The 19,151-nt window shown below is 45.1% G+C and overlaps 1 protein-coding gene across 1 annotated transcript in view; it reads left to right on the top strand.

The window, feature by feature from the left end:
* Positions 1–4,297: 4,297 nt before the first annotated feature.
* LOC105452488 (neuropeptide FF receptor 2) overlaps positions 4,298–19,151 on the top strand; it is a 46,393-nt gene continuing 31,539 nt past the window's right edge. Inside the window, exon 1 of the mRNA XM_011693617.1 lies at positions 4,298–4,936. Coding sequence (XP_011691919.1) covers positions 4,360–4,936 — 577 coding nt within the window. The 5' untranslated portion in view covers positions 4,298–4,359. The remainder of the gene's footprint in view (positions 4,937–19,151) is intronic.

Below are 19,151 nucleotides of genomic sequence, written 5' to 3'. Positions count from 1 at the left end.
TCGCCGGAGTCATACGATCCTACGTAATCAGCGAAAGACGACGGCGGTGGGCGTCGTCGCGCGCTGCAAAAGAAAAAAAAAACGTAAACGAAATCAAGCTGACGAACGGAGAGACACAAGACGAATGACGTAATGCGGAAGGGAAGGGGGAAAGTAAGGGGGAGATGGGGGAGAATTACGATCAAGTGGAAGAGAGAAAGAGATTAATCGGGGCTGCGCGCACACACGCGGGCTACCGTTGTATTTGTCTCGAATACGCGTCGCAACGCCGCAATTGATCCGTCGCGCTGACAGTGAACCGACACAGAGTGGATACGCCTTTCGTCCTTCCGAAATTTATGTCGTAATAGTAACATTTACCCACATGCAGCTCACGGTTGATGTCACGTCTTAGTCGCGAATGCGTTTCCACGCCGGTAAACATTTGGTTATTTTCTGATCTGACGTATAACTGCAGATATACGTGCAGGCCAAAAATATTCAATAATTTTCTGTTGAATTTACATAAATAGCGGGCACGTAATCTTAAAAAAATAATATTATTATAGTAAAAACGAAAAGACAATACTGTCACTCGTGAAATTGATTGAATTTTTTTATAAAAGTTTTTAATGTAGCAGGAAGAAGGAGCAGACTAGACATGCGAAAGCAAATTTGTACATTATATCTGAAAAATTTAAGTAACGTATTTCTGAAATAATAATAATTCTCAAGCAACTTTTTTTTAATTTTCGAAATTACCAACTTTGTGTATCACTGTATGTACTCCAGTGAGTATTTCGTGACAACTGGATACTTTCTATCAAAATATCTGTATTCTACTCTCGGTCAAATGTCTCGCGATGTGTTTTGTAAATTTATTTACAGCCTGTATCTGATATTGGAAAAAAAGAATCCTTTTCTTGCTATTTATAACTTTACACCAACCTGCGAGAACAAACGAGAGAGCATTACGACAAGAAATCGTGCAATGTATAATAAAAGCACGAGTAAAAACGCCGCATTAAATTTCCAGAAAGCTGAACTTTGCTCACGACGAGTTGAGCAGAACGATTGAACTCATCACACAGCCATTTTCTTTAAACGATCTAGATAAGCTCTTTAAAACTGGCAAGTTCCATTACCTCGGGAACAATCATGAAGAATTAAGTATTATTAGGTCATTATCAGCCAATTACCATCGATAAAGATTATGTACGATAAATCAGGAACAAGTTAATAATGGAACGTGATCTCTCTTGTCGTTCGTGCAAAACATTTCCAAGAGCGAAAATTAAACGGATCGTTCAGACTAGAGTCGTAAGAGGATAACGACTATCATTAAAGAATAATATTCGTAAAAATCAAAAATTGAGAAAATCTCTTCATGAGTAGTGATAATTCCTTCATTGTTATACTTCACGGGCACAACGGGTTAAAACTTTATGGCTGAAGTGATGAATCCAAATGTTGGATTTTGCTCTCGTCATAGAAATATTTTATTTGATTTTTCGATACTACGTGTTACTTTTTAATAATTTTAAATACAAAATAATTAAAAAGCTTCTATAAAACTGAGTCAACTTTAAAAAATGTAGATTAATGTACATAATTCGTCCTTCAATAGAATTTTAATTTAAAGCACAGATATTATTAACAAAAGATTTAAAATTATTTAGAAGTATACTAAATTATTTAACACGAAAGGCAACATTCGGAGCTACTTATCGGTACAGTTGTTTCGTTTAGGAAAGGAAAGCGAAATTTGCTGTCATTTGAAGACAGACATCCAACATGAGAAATTCAGTCGACGAAATTCCGTCGCGAGATAAGAAACACCTGCTACAGAAATATTTCAACGCCAGTGGAGCGAGCTGCGAGATTCCTTTAAAATTACGTATCTTCGCTATCTTGTATTTTCTGTGTATACCTTCTTTGTAACAGTATCGTGAAATTAATCAAACGTACATATCTGATGATCTTCATAATCGTTTTAATTATCATTATTTTTACTAAGAAAAAGATATTCAATAATCACAAAAAAATTATTAGCATTCCATTGAAAAACAACAGTAATTTAATCAAAAATATTATTTATTTCGTGTTAATTAATATAAAATAAAAAATAAAGATTTTATTTACACAATTTAATGTTGTATAAATATAAAAAAATATAATATATAAAATTATTTTTATTTTTCAAGTGTATACATTACATATTTCAGACACGAAGTCGATAATTTATAAATTTGCGAAAAGGATAGAATATTACGAACAGATGTCTCCAAAAATAATAAGAAAGTTCTTTGAAAATTTTATGTTGCGTGCAACAACATAAAAAAGTTGAGTATTGTACGTGTATGTTTAAAATACGATCAAACAATAAACCGGTTAGAATAAATTATACATTGAAATATAAAACGTAAATATTGTTTTTAAATCGTTAAAAATATGCCAGTTGAAACTATTGATTAAACGAAATATTAAAAGACATTAAAAAATATATTCAAACGAAAAGGAGGTTGTTGTTTCCAAAGCGCATTGCGCTCATCAGACTGACGTGAAATATTCATACGAAACGCGTCTCTTCCGAGTTACAGCCATTTTTGGTACTGACTCCACGTCAGTGCAGCAACAGAAACGTGTTTGTTGACGGCGTCAAAACTGTGCAAATGTAATGTGTCTCTTTCCGGTTACAGTTTTAGTTTTGGTTCTGACACATTAGAAAATTTTGAGTGTATGTGCGGAACATCCAGCTCTGCGACGCATTGAACGCCCACAGAGTCATCTTGAATCATCCCTTATTCAAAAAAAATCCACCAATGTTTTTATTGTCCTTGTTCATTTGTTGTAATTGAATAATTTGTTTCGTCGTAGAATTCATTGCGAATTCAACAAGCGCTTGGCATAATTTCTTTATCATATACGATTTTGCAAAATTACTTTGCTGGCAAACTTTTTTGCATAAGCAATACAAAAATTTGATTATAATTTAGTTAATTATTTCATTTTAGTTTCTACTTATAACCTTGAGATAAATATTTCATATTTTTTTCTCTCTAATCTTTTATTATTATTGCATCATTACGCATCCGCGATTTAATCAGTTAATGCAATTTAATCAGTTTACGATCGGAGAGTTCAGGCTCCTCTCTTATCCGCTTTGTACGTACGTTATCGTTTCGCGAACTGCTTTCTTAGCTTCGAAGTTTGATACAAGCGCAATAAACGTGGACGATGCACTTGTACCAGCGTGCGCGCGGCAGAATCGCTTGGCGACATTTGGCTGAGGGGGTAAACGGGATACGGGGGGTCGCGCCGCGCCACGCCGCGCCGGGGCGCCGAGTCGGCGATGCGAGCGATGCCAACGGAGAGGGATTTTACGAATTCGCGTCGCGCGTGTCTCGGCGAAACGCAAACCGGAGGACGGACGGACACGCGCGACCGCTCTATACGCGGAGCGGCCGCGCGCGTTCGCGCTGTCATCGTCGCCAGAGCGCCTCTTCCTATTTTCCCTGCAGTTTTCGCTCGGCGTACCAGTCTCGGCGTGGCTGGTGGATAGTGCGCGAGCACATTCGCATGCGGGTGCATGTGCCGCTGAATGGTAACGCTTGCGCAGTCGTCGAGCATCGCCAGACAGCTCGCCGCGACGGGTGCATCTCGCGCGGCAGTTCGCGGTCGTCCTCTAAGGCAGGCCCATTAGTCGCTCAGCATCCCCGGCCGCGGCAAATACACGTTTTCACACGTACTCTGGCCTCTTTCACATCGTTTACAATCCATTTCTCCCCCGTCCCTCCCTCTTCCGCCTACCCCCTGCCTCGACGGATCACTTAGCCCGACCACTTAGACCCTCGCTACTTTCAATTTTCACCCCCTCGATCGAGTCTCTCCCGATGATCCCGAAGAGTGGCCCCGGTCGGATGGACTTTGGCACACGTGCGAATCGCGCTCGGCTGGACCGCGCGTGTTCCTCAGCATCCGATCCACGCGCGTAAATCGTACGCGATCCCGGCGAGAGATCGATGCCGGTTTCGAAAGTTTGCCGTTACTGTCATCTGGCATACCGTTAGCGCCGGAAGTTGAATCCACCCCCGACGTTGCATTGTCTCCCATAATCAAGCGATCATTTTCGAGGATCGTTCGCGCGAGTCTCTCGCGTTCGTCAGGTCCGATCGTTTGCCGAGTGCGGGGAAGGAGTCTCGCGGAAGAAGCTACCGAGTGAAACGAGAGACGTCGTTCACCGCGACGGGAAGGTCGCGTAGGCGTCGAGGTTGGCCGGGGTTGTCGACACGACGGCGAGCGCGCCGAGGAGGAGGAAGAGGTGGAGGAGGAGGAGCGGCGGAGTAGCGACGGCGGTACGCTGCGTTAGCGTTTCGGCTAATGGTCGAAACGTCGATCCGTCACCACACGCTCAAGTTCCCGATGCTGCAGCCACCGTCTCCCCTCCTGGAGATGGCGTCTCTGCGACTACCGGACTCGGAGGAGTTCGACGTTGATACGCGCCGCAGGAGTAACAACGGCAACGTGCCGGCCACGACAGTCGCGAGCGTGCCGCCGGGTACCGGCACCCTGCTGCAGATGCGGAGCGATCTCGGCGATTACCTCAACAATCTCATCACGGAGGCGATCGCGACGACGAGTCCGCGTGCAGGATCTTCCACCATGGAGGATCAGGTCCTCCACGGGCTGTTCAACGCCAGCAAGAATCTGTCGGCGATCGAGCACGCGTCCGATCGGCTTTACAGGCACAGCATGGCCATGTCGGCGGTCTACTGCGTGGCGTACGTCGTCGTCTTTGTCGTCGGCCTGATCGGCAACAGTTGCGTTATCGCCGTGGTATACCGGTCACCCCGCATGCGGACCGTCACGAATTTCTTCATCGTCAACCTCGCGGTGGCCGACGTGCTCGTCATCGTCTTCTGCCTGCCGGCCACGTTGATGAGCAACATCTTCGTCCGTGAGTATCAAGATACGCTTTTCTCCTACGCTTCCGAGGGCTTACTTTTATTTGAGACTATAAATTTAGAAATTTATGGCGAAAAAAGGATTTGTAGTATTTTTTTTTTTAGATTCAGAAAACGTAACAAACTTTTTCCAGATGTTGTTTTTCAGCCATCGATATTCTATATCGAATTTCCATGTTGTTTAAATTGCATGCTATTTCTTTCGTTATTTTTTTTTATATTTGTCAGTATAGGATTTAATTGATCGCAGAATATTTGATCGCGGATTTGTCATAACTTGTAAATCACTTCCTATCCCTACGCGAAGCGCGAGAAATGCTCCTTCGAGCATAACGAAAATATTTATGAGCTACCCTTCAACGCTGAGTGCGCTCCATTTAGAAGAGGAGAGAGATTCTCAAGGGCAATTAAGTGGCCGTCACAATGCGTAAGAATCCCTACATCCCCGATTCGACGTTGTGGAATCTTCGCTTCAATCCCCTTTTCCAGGCCGTGCCCCCCTTGGCTGGTCCTGAGCCAGCGGGGGAGGTGAAGAGGTCGGATGTATTCCCTTCGTATTATCGAATCGATCCCTTCGCGTCTCTCCTTCCCTCCGCCACCCAGCCGTTCGCCACTCGAGGCAGCTCTCGCCGTTCAATTTTCGACGAGTCGACAGCCGGATCGCGAGTAATCGGCTCGCTCTTGGGATATATAATAGCGCCCGTCGCGTTAACGATGGGCGGGCGTGAATTACGAAGGGGGAGGAGGGCGGACGGATCGCGTGCAAAATTTAGACGTTACGTTGAACGGTGTCGGCGATACCGATGCGACGGGCGAGAGTGGATGGCCCAATCCGAGGTAATGCAAACAGACCGCAGACTTACGGCACCGATCGCAATTTGAGCAAACAAACGGCGTATTTGCATTTCCACGAACAGCATCACGCGGCCTGGCGCACTCGAGAGGAGAGAAAACAGAAGAAAAAAACCACCTCACGTGCCTCTTGCCGTTCCTTAGAAAATTAGCGGATCGTAACCGGTGCTATTATACGCGCCGATTACGATCCGCTGATTTTCTAAGGAACGGCAAGAGGCACGTGAGGTGGTTTTTTCTTCTGTTTTCTCTCCTCTCGAGTGCGCCAGGCCGTCTGTTAATACGCGCGTGCAAATCGCGCGGCTTGCACGCATCGCCGCTGCGATTCCCAAGTGGCGTATGAGGTTCTTCAATTAACTCGGCTTGCAAGCATCATAAAAACTCACGTCTTACGCTACCGCTTTGATTGAGCGGTAAACTGCTGCGAAGAATTAATGCAATTCTATAAAATTTGAATATTAGACATTAAATTCAATTATTTCGCTGAATTACTATACGAGTTATAGTAATTTTAAATGACACACACGTGAGATTCTTACTATAAGACAAGTTGCTTTTTGACAATATTTTCCACAAGTTGCTTTTTGACAATATTTTCCACACTTGGAATAAGTTCCAAGATGTTTAGAAAAAGTTAAAAGCATCTTCCACAAAGGAAGCGGATATAAGTTGTAAAAGAAGTTTACACATTGATGAGTACTCGCTAATTCCTGTTGCTATTTCTTCGACCTTGTACATACGTCGAAAATTTCCGAAGCTTTTGTTCTTTTATTATCGATCGCACGAGATATCGCCGTGTAAAGCGTTTTGTTTTATCTCTGGCTTATATAAGTGCGTATTTAAAAGTAGAGACATTTGCAATTTTAATTTATACCACACACACGTGTGTCGCGTAAAGTGAATGCGGCATACGTGTGGCCAACCATGCGGGGAACGCCTTTCTGCCCTTGCCAGACTTATCTATATGGCGCATATTTCGCCAGTTGCGCGTAAATACATATATACATATTTACATATTTATATATTAATATATTATATTTACATTAATAACATACATATTTATATTAACATAATATAATACATACAACAAGCATATTAATATTATTACATTATATTTATATAATTATATTTATATTGTATATCGTATATACATTTAATATCTAAATATAATATATAATATATATATACGTATTCCATTTTCCAGTAACGTTTATCCGGTAACCCGGAAACGCGCAATCAATGACTTTATTTTCCGTTACTGATCGTTTCTTTATAGATTTACGAACGTAAGAAGCAACCGCGTGTCTGTACGTGGCCACGCGCTGCACAATATATTTACATAATTACGGTAGCGAGACGCACGAACCTAAGGCGCGCAATCGTAAACGGGGACGTTAAAGGCGTATTTTTACAATCGTATTTCGTTTCCTGTATCGAACATGCCGCTTTATCGGCAGTTACCGGGAATGCGCTATTTAGGCCCGCCTGATTCTCTCTATCGGCTATCCCGGATCAGGCGCCACCAGGCTCTGCGGAATGCTCGCTATCGCGGCCCATTCGATTAATCCGCGATCAAAGCCGGCCGTCTTGTGTATCGGCGGAACAACAATTCCCAGCTCTGATAAAGGATCTTGGCTCGAATGCCCCGCTGCACGTCGAAAATATCGAAGGCATTTCTGCTCGCCTCGGTCGCGCGTGATCTCAGCAAAAGAAGGGGGTTCCGCGACCCTTAATTTTCTACCGAACGTCTCTCGGCGGTCCATGGATGGCTGAGCTTCCATTTTTCCCAATACCCTCTGAAAGCCTATTCAAATAAATCTGCATGGCCGCACACGCGCATATACGCGTGGTGAATTTAATCGGCCAAATGCAAAAGAATGCGATATTGGTATATTCTTTACATATTTGATTTTGTTATTAATGCGACGCTGTCCGCCTAGATAAATCTTAGACGTTTAGAGCGCAGCGTGTTTTCGCAACGTATAGACGAGCGTGAGATGCGAACTCGGTGGAATTTTCATATTATCGGATGCGTGCTAAGAGATCAAATAGATGTTGTACCATCTTCTTGTGCCGAATGCCTTTTGTCTATTGAGTAATCCTTAGTCGCACGATCGAGGGCATCGCTAAGAGTGTCCCTGTTCCCCATTGAGAATTCACGATCAACGATCGTCGTCGCAGTGTTCATCACGAGAGAGACTCGCATTTACGCGGATGCATCTCGCGCGTGAACGACGATTAGCGCTAACGCGTCAGTTTTCGTTTTCGTTCGTGGAATACGCAACGAATTTTCGCGCTATCGATCCCGGTATAGACTACCGTTGGTTAGCGCTGACTTGTGTCGGCTATTACTACCGCTCGTCGATTATTTACGAGACGAACGGTTGAATGCGACTGTGCGCGCCGAACGTGTAAGTGACTGTGCCCCGCGATAATAGGTCGTTATCGATAAAGCCGATGGCGCGGGTCACTTTGGTGAAAGTCGTTCGTTTTCCTCCGGACGAGAGAGAGAGATTTCGCTTGGCTGCGGAGAGCTTTCTCTTGAGGAGCAATCTCGTTTCTATGAGAGCCACGTTTAATTTTCGCTCGCCTGCGCTTTATCGAGCGGAGCGATTTACCAGGGCAGACGCGACAGATCTGCCGATGTGAGAGACGTGCGCTTAAAGAATGTCTTTGCGGAAATTACACTTCTCGCGGGACTAACTTGAAATGGCGATTAATAACGGAGACGGCTGGCTTTTTCTTGCAAAAAAGTCTGCGCATAGGCTTGATTCACTTAATGAATATTTACTGAACCAACGCACCGTGTTTATACGCTGTAGATATATCTATCGCGCCGTACGGAAACGCTATAAAGAAAAGGTAAGCAATGATGAGCTATTAACCAGCTATTAACGTCTGACAGGCGTTACATCTTACGGAGGCAGAGATAAGAGGCGCTATTTGAGACACGTTAAACGGTAGTTAATGCTCGGTATATTCTTTACGCTAATATATTTAAGTGTTTTTTGTCAAGAATGCGTCTTCGGAACATCTGCAAAATATTAACGCGTTTATGGCATGTTTATGATGTTCATGAAAGCACGTGCGCGCACACATATACGCGCTTGTGCGCTTGTGCGCGCGCGCGTTTTCGCACGTCGAGAAGAGCCGCTTCTCGTTTGCTTTGACATGGAAATTTGTAGCGATCTCGGGGATTCTGGACTAACGACACGATAAATCGAATTACCTGCTTTCGGAACCGATCAACAGACCGCGGGTTTCAACGTAAATAAAATCACATTTGTCAAATACCGCGGGGATGGCCGTGAACGAATAATAAAGTCCGTCCGTTCGGAAAAGCTGCAGTATTGTCGTTTAACGCGGTCCCATTTAGTCGTGAATCACCTTGTTTCAACGCCCATTAACTTTCGTGCAACCTGCAATCTAATTATATGCGGCATTAAATAATTATTTTTCTAAGAAAATAATTGTCTTCAAACAATTGCATTTGTATTCTCTCGTCCAATATTGTCCGAATAATATTATCGTTTAAGTAGTGCTCCACTTTCTAAGAATATTATATGCTAAACGCTAAGCTCGGGGATATTATTGTCCGTGCGTTCTCACGGTTATACCATACCTAGAAAAGAAAGAACGATCGACTGCAGCTCTCGCTGATTGGTCATCGTGAGGGAGGTTTTCATCTTCCTTCGTCGCAAATCGCGCTCTTACGTCCTTGGGATGGGCAAGTGTCTCGATATAAGTAAATCAGTTGCCTCAACATTAATTCTATAACGGGAGTGTCATTAATTATGCTTTGGGTCACGGTGAAGAGGGAGAGAGCCGCCGCGAAAGTCTCACCCGGGGGCACCCGAACCGTCGGCGTCGTGCAGGTCGTTTTTCCGAAGTTGCCGCAAAGTGGCAAGTGGCCTCTCCTCACAACGCGCGCACAAAGTCCACGAGTTACAAATAGTTCTGATAAAGCGGCGAGATACAAAACCGCGCGCTATCGTTAATCAATGCCCGCGCGCGCCTTCTTGCGCCTATCTTGTTGTGGACGGTACGGTTTTTCGGCAACAAGCCGGCATCGCGCGACTGAATTTAAGGTCTCTCTTTCTCGTCGGCATGCCGATAAATCACGGCCGTTAGAAATCCGCTCGGCATAAATTTTGCGCTCAAGTCGCTTTTTGTATTGCAACGGGAGGAGAGACCCGCCAATACCGCGACACGCGGTGATGCGGCGAGGATCAATGGCGCTGCCTGTTTTTGCACTCCCTACACTCAGTAGTTTTAATTTCCTCGCTGTATCGATTAATTCTTAAGCATTGGTAGCACGGAATACGGAGTGTGCAACATAATGTGTTCCGGATATTTGAAATTTTCATATAATTTAAATAGCTCGGGTATATCGCGGCCCTCTCGGCCGGACGCGCTACCCGCGGCCACTAAACTCTTTATCTTTCGCGCAAGACAATATCATAAAGCATGTCGAGTCCGGTTTGATGTGGCGACCACAAAGGACGGAGGCATTTCGCGAATGTTGTCGAAGCGCGGTGTTCTAGATAGTTGTGCTACACACACACACACACACACACACACACACACACACACGTCCGCGTACCTCACGTAGAGTCGCGAAACGGCTGTATCGAGTATCGCGCTGGTTGTGCGTGTGTACGTGCGGCACAGGGTGAACGCCCCGGAGTGACCGCCTCCCGCACCCTCCGTTATACGGGCTCTCTCGCTCACCCCGTCGGAAACTAGAGCTCGCCGGCTCTTCCGGTTCGATCTTTTCTTTCATTTCGTGCTCAAATCCTCCTCTTTTCACCCTTCCCCTCCCTCTCCCTCTTTCCTCTTCGACACCCTTTTTGCGCCCTCCGCGTGCGTAGCGTCTATTAGCAACTTTTACTGTTCATCAACGTCATTTAGTAGAAATCCGCAAAAGCGCGACCTGCTCCCCTTCCGAGTCTCGGATATCCTTCGCGTTTGACTTCGGTTCCTCGTGCCTGAATATTAAATGCTTGGAAGATTCGTCCAATCGTATACCGGCATTAAAAATAGAATTACTTCAATTATAGATTTATGTGGGGAAATGGGGTTACTTCAATTATGGATTTGTAAGAAAAAAAACTGTTAGACTATTTATTAACTTTGAAAGTACGGAAAAATGGGTTACTTCAATTATAAATCTGCAAGCAGGAGAAGAGAGATAGGCAATACTTTGATTCGTCATAAGCTACACATGTTTCTCCAATCTATTATTAACTTTTAATACAAGCTGTGTTCTATTTTATTGAATATGTAGCAAAGTACAATTGCAAAACATCATTTCAAGTATAAGTGCAGCGATTTATATAAGTAAACAGTATATTTTTATTTCAGTTCGAGGATGCACAACTATAATGTGTTATTTTGAAAACAGAATTATTTCAATTATTTCGGTGGTCCTATAACTGAAAATCACAATATTTATCGTAAAAATGAGGAATTTTGCCCTTCAAAGTATCTGTAATATTTGCGTTTTGATGTGGAAGTATCTACGTAACAAACGTGTTTTGATATAAAAACACTCTCAAAAGTCGAGCATCTTAGATGTTCCGTCACTGATGCCATTTGCCTTATTATCAATTCAATCGACGCCGAGTGCTGCAGTATAACGTCATCGATTTACGATTGAGTGTTTCGAAGGTTTCTCGATCAAACTTTGTTTGCTTATTTACCGGTTGTTTTCCCGATTTGTTGGCAGGTTTTGCTCTTGCCGCGATTGTCTACTTTTCCCCAGCCTATGATGTAATTGGTAGCTATATACATACTCGTCGATAGCACAGAAACTTTTCCGCACAAGTACACTGAAGTATCATGTCGGCCAGCACTGAATGCACTCGCGGCGCGTGGAATAAAATAAAAATAGCTCCTTCGTGAATTGATATTAATAAATCGAGGTTTTCGCGCTCGGGACGCCAAGGCATAGATGAAAAAGGGGAGGTGTGTACGCTGTACAAAACTGTGTCGTCGTTTCCATTATCGACTCGCAGCTGCTTTTAAACGAACTAAAATTAGTTTTCGCTAATTAATGTTGTTAATAAATCAGAGTTCGTCTAAAGTTAGATCGAGATATTTATCGTATAAACATTTTATCGACGCTTTCATTGTGCTCTTTTCAAACGAGTTAAAATTAGTTTACAAGTAATAAACTGTGAATTAATCGAGGTATGTAAAACACCCACGTAGCGGATTGATGTAAGAGGGAGACGGCATTTGGTGTCTATAAAAATGTTATCGACATTCTTCTCGATGTGTCTCTGTTTACGTAGTGATCGCCGTGTTAATTAACGAGCAAGAGTATAACGGGGTTGTGAGTAGCGATGTTATTCCGAATGATGTTTATCTAACGAGAACAGCTGTACCGCCGTATATCGGGAAATGCATGAAAGGGACAAAAGTTGATTTATATTGTTTCTCGTTTTCTATTTTCTTCTGTAGCGCGATGCGAGAATTGGTCTCGCGGCCTCGATCGGGATTTCCGGCCGAACGAACGCGACAAATGTAAGAAAACGAGAGAAACCGCGTCATCGACTGTTTCCTCAGCTGGGCCACGTAGATCCAGCGCGGTGTACATAATTGGTATCGCCTTGTAATCGAATGCGAGCGCGAATGTCGCCATCGGGACACGCGGGACCGCGTTGTATAATTACAAACGTGCTATTAAGCGGACAATGCGCGACGTCGTAAAACATCTGAAGTTAATACGGTGCATCATGCGATTCAATTACATGCGGTCTCAGAACAGGGAAAAAAAACATTATAAGTACGAAATAAAGAATTCTCGTCGACTTTATTCCATTTCGATATAGCGTAAATTAATGTTCAATATTATTGCAATAATGAGTTTTCGTGAGTACATGAAAAAAATTACATGTTTATGTAGTCAAGCATTTTCAGATCGTAAAACTTGATTAAAGATATGAGCTCATGCTAAAATTTTGTTTTTGTTCTCAACAAAAAAGATATTAGATTTGTCACAGTACTTTGTAACGAAATATAACTGCGAAATATTCTGAAATTTCGATCTTTTAAACGTTAGATGAATTCTTGAGGTAACGTCAATTTTTCCTTAATTAAAATGTAATGTAAAATATAATTTGTAGACGATTGCAAACGAATGACTTGCCGCGAAATGAGATTTGGGCCAGGTGAAATTCAATGAATATCAAGCAAGTATTACCTCAGCGGTGTCTTAATTCGAAGCTACGTTACCCGAGATAACTAATAGCGAATAATTGAGTGAGAAAAGACGGTTAAATTGAACTTTATGAAAAAAGATCTACGCTGTGTATAAAACGCTAGCGAGTAAAACTTCGCGAAATTTTCTCTAAGAAGATCAAGACGGCGAATTTGACTTTGAAATTAAGATTAGAGGTTCTCCGAGATATATAGTTCCCGTAGATATATCATATCAGGGAATGCTTTGTGCACGTCGAGTTATATAAATCGAGTCGATAATCTCATGTGTACATAACAGTGCGAAATGAGCTACGATCACCTTGACTGTATGTAAGAGAGCCGTCCATATAACTTATGGATTTACCTATATATACATCATTCTATCGCCACCCACGCAAGTTTTCAAGTTTGCGCATCGATGTTTAGAAATCGGAGAGGAGCCGCGTGTATACAACGCTGGTCTCGGCGCAGCCGGTGCCAAAGTTGTATAAGACGAGAGACTTGCGAGTGTACTGAAAGTGAATTCAAAAACTTCGCCCCCGGTTCCGGAATAGTTGCCTGTTAATCTTCTACTGTGTTAATTCCACGGCGCGGTATAAATTTGCAGCTTTCCAATAATCGTTCTTAATCCTGCGTCGGGAAGATCCGAAGATCCCGAGGAAATTAATTTGAGAAAGGAGCAAGAATGTAAGACAGACTCAAGGGCAACATTCGAGGGTGGGCGGATTGTGTGAAAGCCGCGGGGGAGAGACTCCTCTGCTCATTCGGCGGTTGTATGAATAACTGTCGCGCGTCACGGATTCTTCTCCGGAGAAGTGGCGTGACGATTTCCTCGATACACACGGCATTACGAATTATGCGGCCGGCTCCGATTGTCTCCGCGCTCTTTTGAACACTTCTGCACATACACATCATCCCCCGTCCGCTTTGTAGAAATTCAAAAGTGCAGCAGCACACCGATAAGCTGACCCAAACCGAGATCCATACAACCTGTATTCGTGTCAAGGCGAGAGGGGCCAACACTCTCGCCTGGCCTACATCGGCCGATCGCACTCCAACCCCCCGACTTCGACCCCGTTCGCGAAACCCATCGTCTCCACGTCCCTGGCTACCCGCGCGCATATCTATTCTTCGTCTTGCGTACGCCGCGGTGCATCCAATAAATATGATTTTGGATTTTTTCAGAGAGAGAGAGAGAGAGAGAGAGAAATCGCGGCGATCCCTTTCCCCGGAGACGCAACCTCCGCGCGTCGGCGACAACAGTTGATTCGCTAGATTAATATTGGCTCGCCGCGTTCGATTTAACTTAGAACCCGATCGATCGGGGTTACTTCTGTCATTCGTCGAGCAACGAGGCGTCTCACGTGCGATGCCGTATACGCGAGGAGATGCGAACTCTCGTTTGTCCGATTTCGCCGGAAACGTAACATTGCAACGTGAACCCCGGAAAAAAAAAACGTAATCGACTGGGTGCGAGGGTGTATCGGCGGTGCCGGGTTGCGCCGCGATAAGGAAGAATTCGCAGCGTTTTATTAGCGAAGGATTCGCGTGTTGCGTGCCGTGAGATTGCACAAAATATAAAATTGCGCGTTTATATCTGCATGGTGATACGCCGCGGTATATCGCACCGGCAGACCTGCATCCGACGATTATACGGATGCCAACACATATGTATCGCCGGATGCAGGTCTGTCGGCGCGGTGTGCCGCGCGGCCGCAGCGTATCACCGTGCAGATATAACGCGCAATTTTATATTTCGTGCAATCCCACGGCACGCAACACGCGAATCCTTCGCTAATAAAACGTTGCGAATTCTTCCTTATCGCGGCGTAACCGGCACCGCCAATGTACGCGTGTCTACAGGTGAACTAACTAGGTCGGCGTCCCACTTGATGGGGGTTGTTGGGGCGGGCGGGAGGGTGGAGGGAGCGATCGCGCTGGACGGGCGGGGAGTTTACCCGAGGGCGATTAGCCGGCGGGGCAAGCGTGCTTTCTTTTCGTTCTCGGTGGAATGCAAACGGTAGACTAGTAGACCGGGAATACTCGTAATACTTTTTCTCTTCTCTCTCTCTCTCTCTCTCTCTCTCTCATCCCGTCATCCTTGAACGTTTCTGTCAGCTCGATTATTCTGGATCCTCGAAATAAAGGATTACTTTTACTTCTGCAGCTGGGTTCCGATTTGGGAGGGACAGTCTCACTCGCATCCCAATGTCCCCGAGTTTCTTGAACCAACTGGTGCAAAAAGCCGCGGATGACCGAGCAGATGACTCGCTGGAAGTGAACCCGGTAGACAGAGACATGGCCCAGTTCAGATTTGGTCCGTTCAAGGTCGTGCCACGCGAAAAGATAATTACGTATTTAGGTCAGACGAGCGGATATCTGCACTGTTTGGTCTTGATACAGACAGGCAGGTTCGTGTGCTTGTGTGTGTATATATATATATTACATAATACATGCGGCTGCCTATTAATTTTTATTGCCTCTAATGTATCGTCGCAGTCAAACATTTTTGCCGACTTTAAAGTATTTGGCCTCGCTTTCGTTATATGCAGGACGCGATATGCAGGCGTGGTATTTCGCTGCAAACGCGCGGTATAATCATCATCACAGTGATAAATTCGCCGGTGGTCTGATTCTTTAAGGAATAACAACGCGAGATCCGCGCGGGAGAAGAATTACGCGCGATTTACGTGCGCTCCTTTGTGGAGTCTTTCGGGGATAGACGGGTGACATACATCACGGCAGAATGCCGTATAACAAAATTTCAGCGAGCGGGGGCCGCGAGCAAAAGGGAGCGCATCGTGAAAGCCTCGAAGGACTGAGCATTTCAGGCTGCGCGCGACTTTTAACGACTTCCTGTATTCGTTTAAACGCCGTCCCGTCGAGGATACAGGACTTTTACGCGGAGTTATTACAACGATACCTATACATCCCCGGACTTGGATCATCGCGATCGATGCGGTCGGTGTCTTTCACGTTCGACAGTCTCCTTCTACCGACTCTTCGTTAATCAAGATCTCCGTAAGCAATTTCGCGTGACACACGTTATGCCGGATGCTTTACGGTCGCGCTGCAAACTCCGCGGAAGCGGCGGCTCTCGTCGCGGTTTCCACTCGAGCGTGCGGCCCCGCCTCCTCTCGTGTCCCGATTGCGGGCACTAACTTACCATTTCTGTAGACGCCTGCAAGAGCCAAAGACGTATGTATAACATACGTGGATGCATCCACTCGTCGAGCGCTACGCCGCGCGCGGTGTCAGTCCCGAGCAAGCGCCGAGACAGCGCCGTGTCCCCGACAATTCGCCAACTTGCGACATTGACTTTGCGGCAGCTATTATCCCGAAATTCGTCTGGAGACGCGCGCGCGAGTTGAGAGTTTGCTTGCCAAGGACGAATTTAATATAAATCCAGCCAATGTAACCGGGGATGGTGGCGCCGATGGACCGCGTTTCTGGTAAAGATATATATACGGATGCAACACGTCACGTTACGTATTATAAATCGCGCAGTTACATAGGCGATAAGATGTATATATCTTGTAATACCATTACGAAATACCATTATTTTTAGTTAAACGATACAAAAAAATACCAGTTGAAAAATTCGAAAGTTTTTTCCTCTTTCACTTTTCTCCGAAAAGATCAGGTCCAAAATTTATATTTATAATTTTTCGATATCAACACAATACATGAAGCAATTGGAAGTAACACATTAATAAAGCAATTGATTTATTCTTGTACATCCTGAGTATCGATGTCACGACCAGAGACGTGCATGATAAATTTACACGTCCACATATTGTCATTGAGATTATAGCCAGCTACTGTAATCTTGATGAACTGCTTTAGTTACGTAATAGGCTGTGTATATACTCGATACAGGATAGAGGTCGGTGCCTGCTCTCATCATCGCGCGCGTCGGGGGGTCGACCCCATCGACCGGGTACGTACTCCTCCGTGTCTCCTAATTACCGCGGTAGGATCTTAAGTATAATCGATATCGCGCGCGCGGAGGGATCGACCGGGGTGGCCGCCTCTGCGCGCATCATCCCGCGGGACTTGGTGCCTCTTTTTCTCGACCTCGCGACGGCGTGTTTGAAGCCACTTTGTGCCTCCCGACGAGGGTAGAGGCCAGTGGGACACACCGCCCGGCGCACACCTGTACAGCGCCGGTATTCGGGTCATGCATCTCGGCCACTTGTACTAGGTCACTACCTCCCTCGTTCGTTCCGTTGCGTACCTTCCCTCCCTCGCCCCCCCCCTCCTCCTCTTTCCCCTCGCGCCAACTTTTCACTCGGCATGTACATACATAGGGGCCGAGTTATTTGAGACTGCCGAGTGAATTTTTGTTTGTTCAATTTTGAAGGTAGATCACGCGTATGTCGAGTATATATAGATATGCACATACGCGGGCGGATTCGATTGCTCGGAAATCTGCGGTTACGCGACTCTAGATTACGCGTCTCAGCGTCACGAATAATGAACGTGTAGGAATTGGTGACCCGACGATAAACTGCGCGCGGAGCTCGCGGGGGTGCAGAAGAGAGGGATGGAGGAGTGATGCGGCGTTGTAATCGGGGATGCCTTGCGCTTAGGCGAAGGCCAAATCGCGGCTAGCTCTCGCAGCGTGCGAGATGTCGATACGAGGGGCGCACAATGAAACGCGACGAGCCGCCGGAGATGCCTGTGCATGATTTCGGCCGCCTTCGTTTCTTGGTACACGCGGCGTACCAAGGTACGACATCGAAATACAATTAGATGATCGACAGACGGACTATCGATTTTTTTAGCAGTTCAACCGGTAAATCGATTTTTTTTTTTAAATTAAAAAGAATTATTCAGAATTTTAATGTCGAAACTTAACTTAACTTTCCGAGATGCTCAGAATTGAACGGCTCGGAGGACACAAACAGATAAAAGGTTCGATCAAATTTACATCGGGGGGCAAATACCAAATTGTCCAAAGAATCTATAATTGAAAAGAAGAACAGAGAAATCGTGACGCTACAACTACGTGACATCGTTTGAACAAAATCGAGAGGGTTGCAGGCGGCGGGAGGAAGAAACAGAAGGATGCATATACATCTAGTGTGCCATTATAGTTGGAATTAAATTCGATACAGTCACAATTAAACTCGGTAGATTGTTGACTGTCTGCTGGCCCAGTTTACGTCGTCCGTGCAATATGGGGAAGGGACCTGCTTTCGCTGCAGCGATTCCGCGCCATCAATCATGCGTAAATGTTTTTTTCATTCGACGTCGAGCCATCCGACGTCGCGTGTGCGGACGTACACAAATGTTTGGCGCTTCGTCATTCATGTCACGTCGGAAAAATATCGAGAAACGTCGCGGGCGGCGAGGAACTCGATTAACCCAGGGATAGGAGCGATGTGCGCTACCGCGCTTCTCCAGCGCGCGTCCTAGCACCTGGCTCCGGCGGGCGCGCGCGCGGGAGGGACCGTGTCGCGTTGCCGCGCCAGCGAGACCTTGAAGGTATTCGAAACCGGGGCAGTGTCCCGAAGAGAGGTCTCACGCAGTCGCAGTACGCGGGGACGGTCTAACACACCGAGCTGCCCTACATAGAGAGGCTCGGTCTACAACACCGAAACCTTCGCGCTCGCGCCCAGCGAATCTAGATCAGAACCCTACGTTCGAATCCCCCGAGAGAGAGAGAGATGATGATGATGAAATCGCCATTTATTATGCGCTCCAGGATGGATCCTCTTAAGCGCAGAGAATAGAGATTACATCGATATATACATATGCAAATAATGCTTAAAATAATACAATAGTACAACAGTATATAAAGATATTCAAGAAAATATACGTAGGGTATAATGTATATTTGTGTGTGTGCATGTTGTGTGGATGTGTATACATGCGCATGCACGCATGCTTATGTAAGACAAAGAATTTAAAAACAAAAAAAAATTAACAACATGAACTAAAATATAACAAAGCAGATAACAAAAGATAAGAACAATAAAAATAAAAACAATAAAAATAAAACTAAGCATTTGAGTTAAACAGGTACTCATACAGTTTTGCCCTAAAAACGCACTGCGTCTCCGAGTTACGTATCTCGGATGGGAGACCGTTCCACAACTCAACCGCGCTACATCTAAACGATCGCTTATAAAACTCTGTGCGACA

Source organism: Wasmannia auropunctata, unplaced genomic scaffold (assembly GCF_000956235.1).
Source record: "Wasmannia auropunctata unplaced genomic scaffold, wasmannia.A_1.0 LD336031.1, whole genome shotgun sequence".
Taxonomy (NCBI): Eukaryota; Metazoa; Arthropoda; class Insecta; order Hymenoptera; family Formicidae; genus Wasmannia; species Wasmannia auropunctata.
This window is presented reverse-complemented; position numbering and strand designations above follow the sequence as displayed.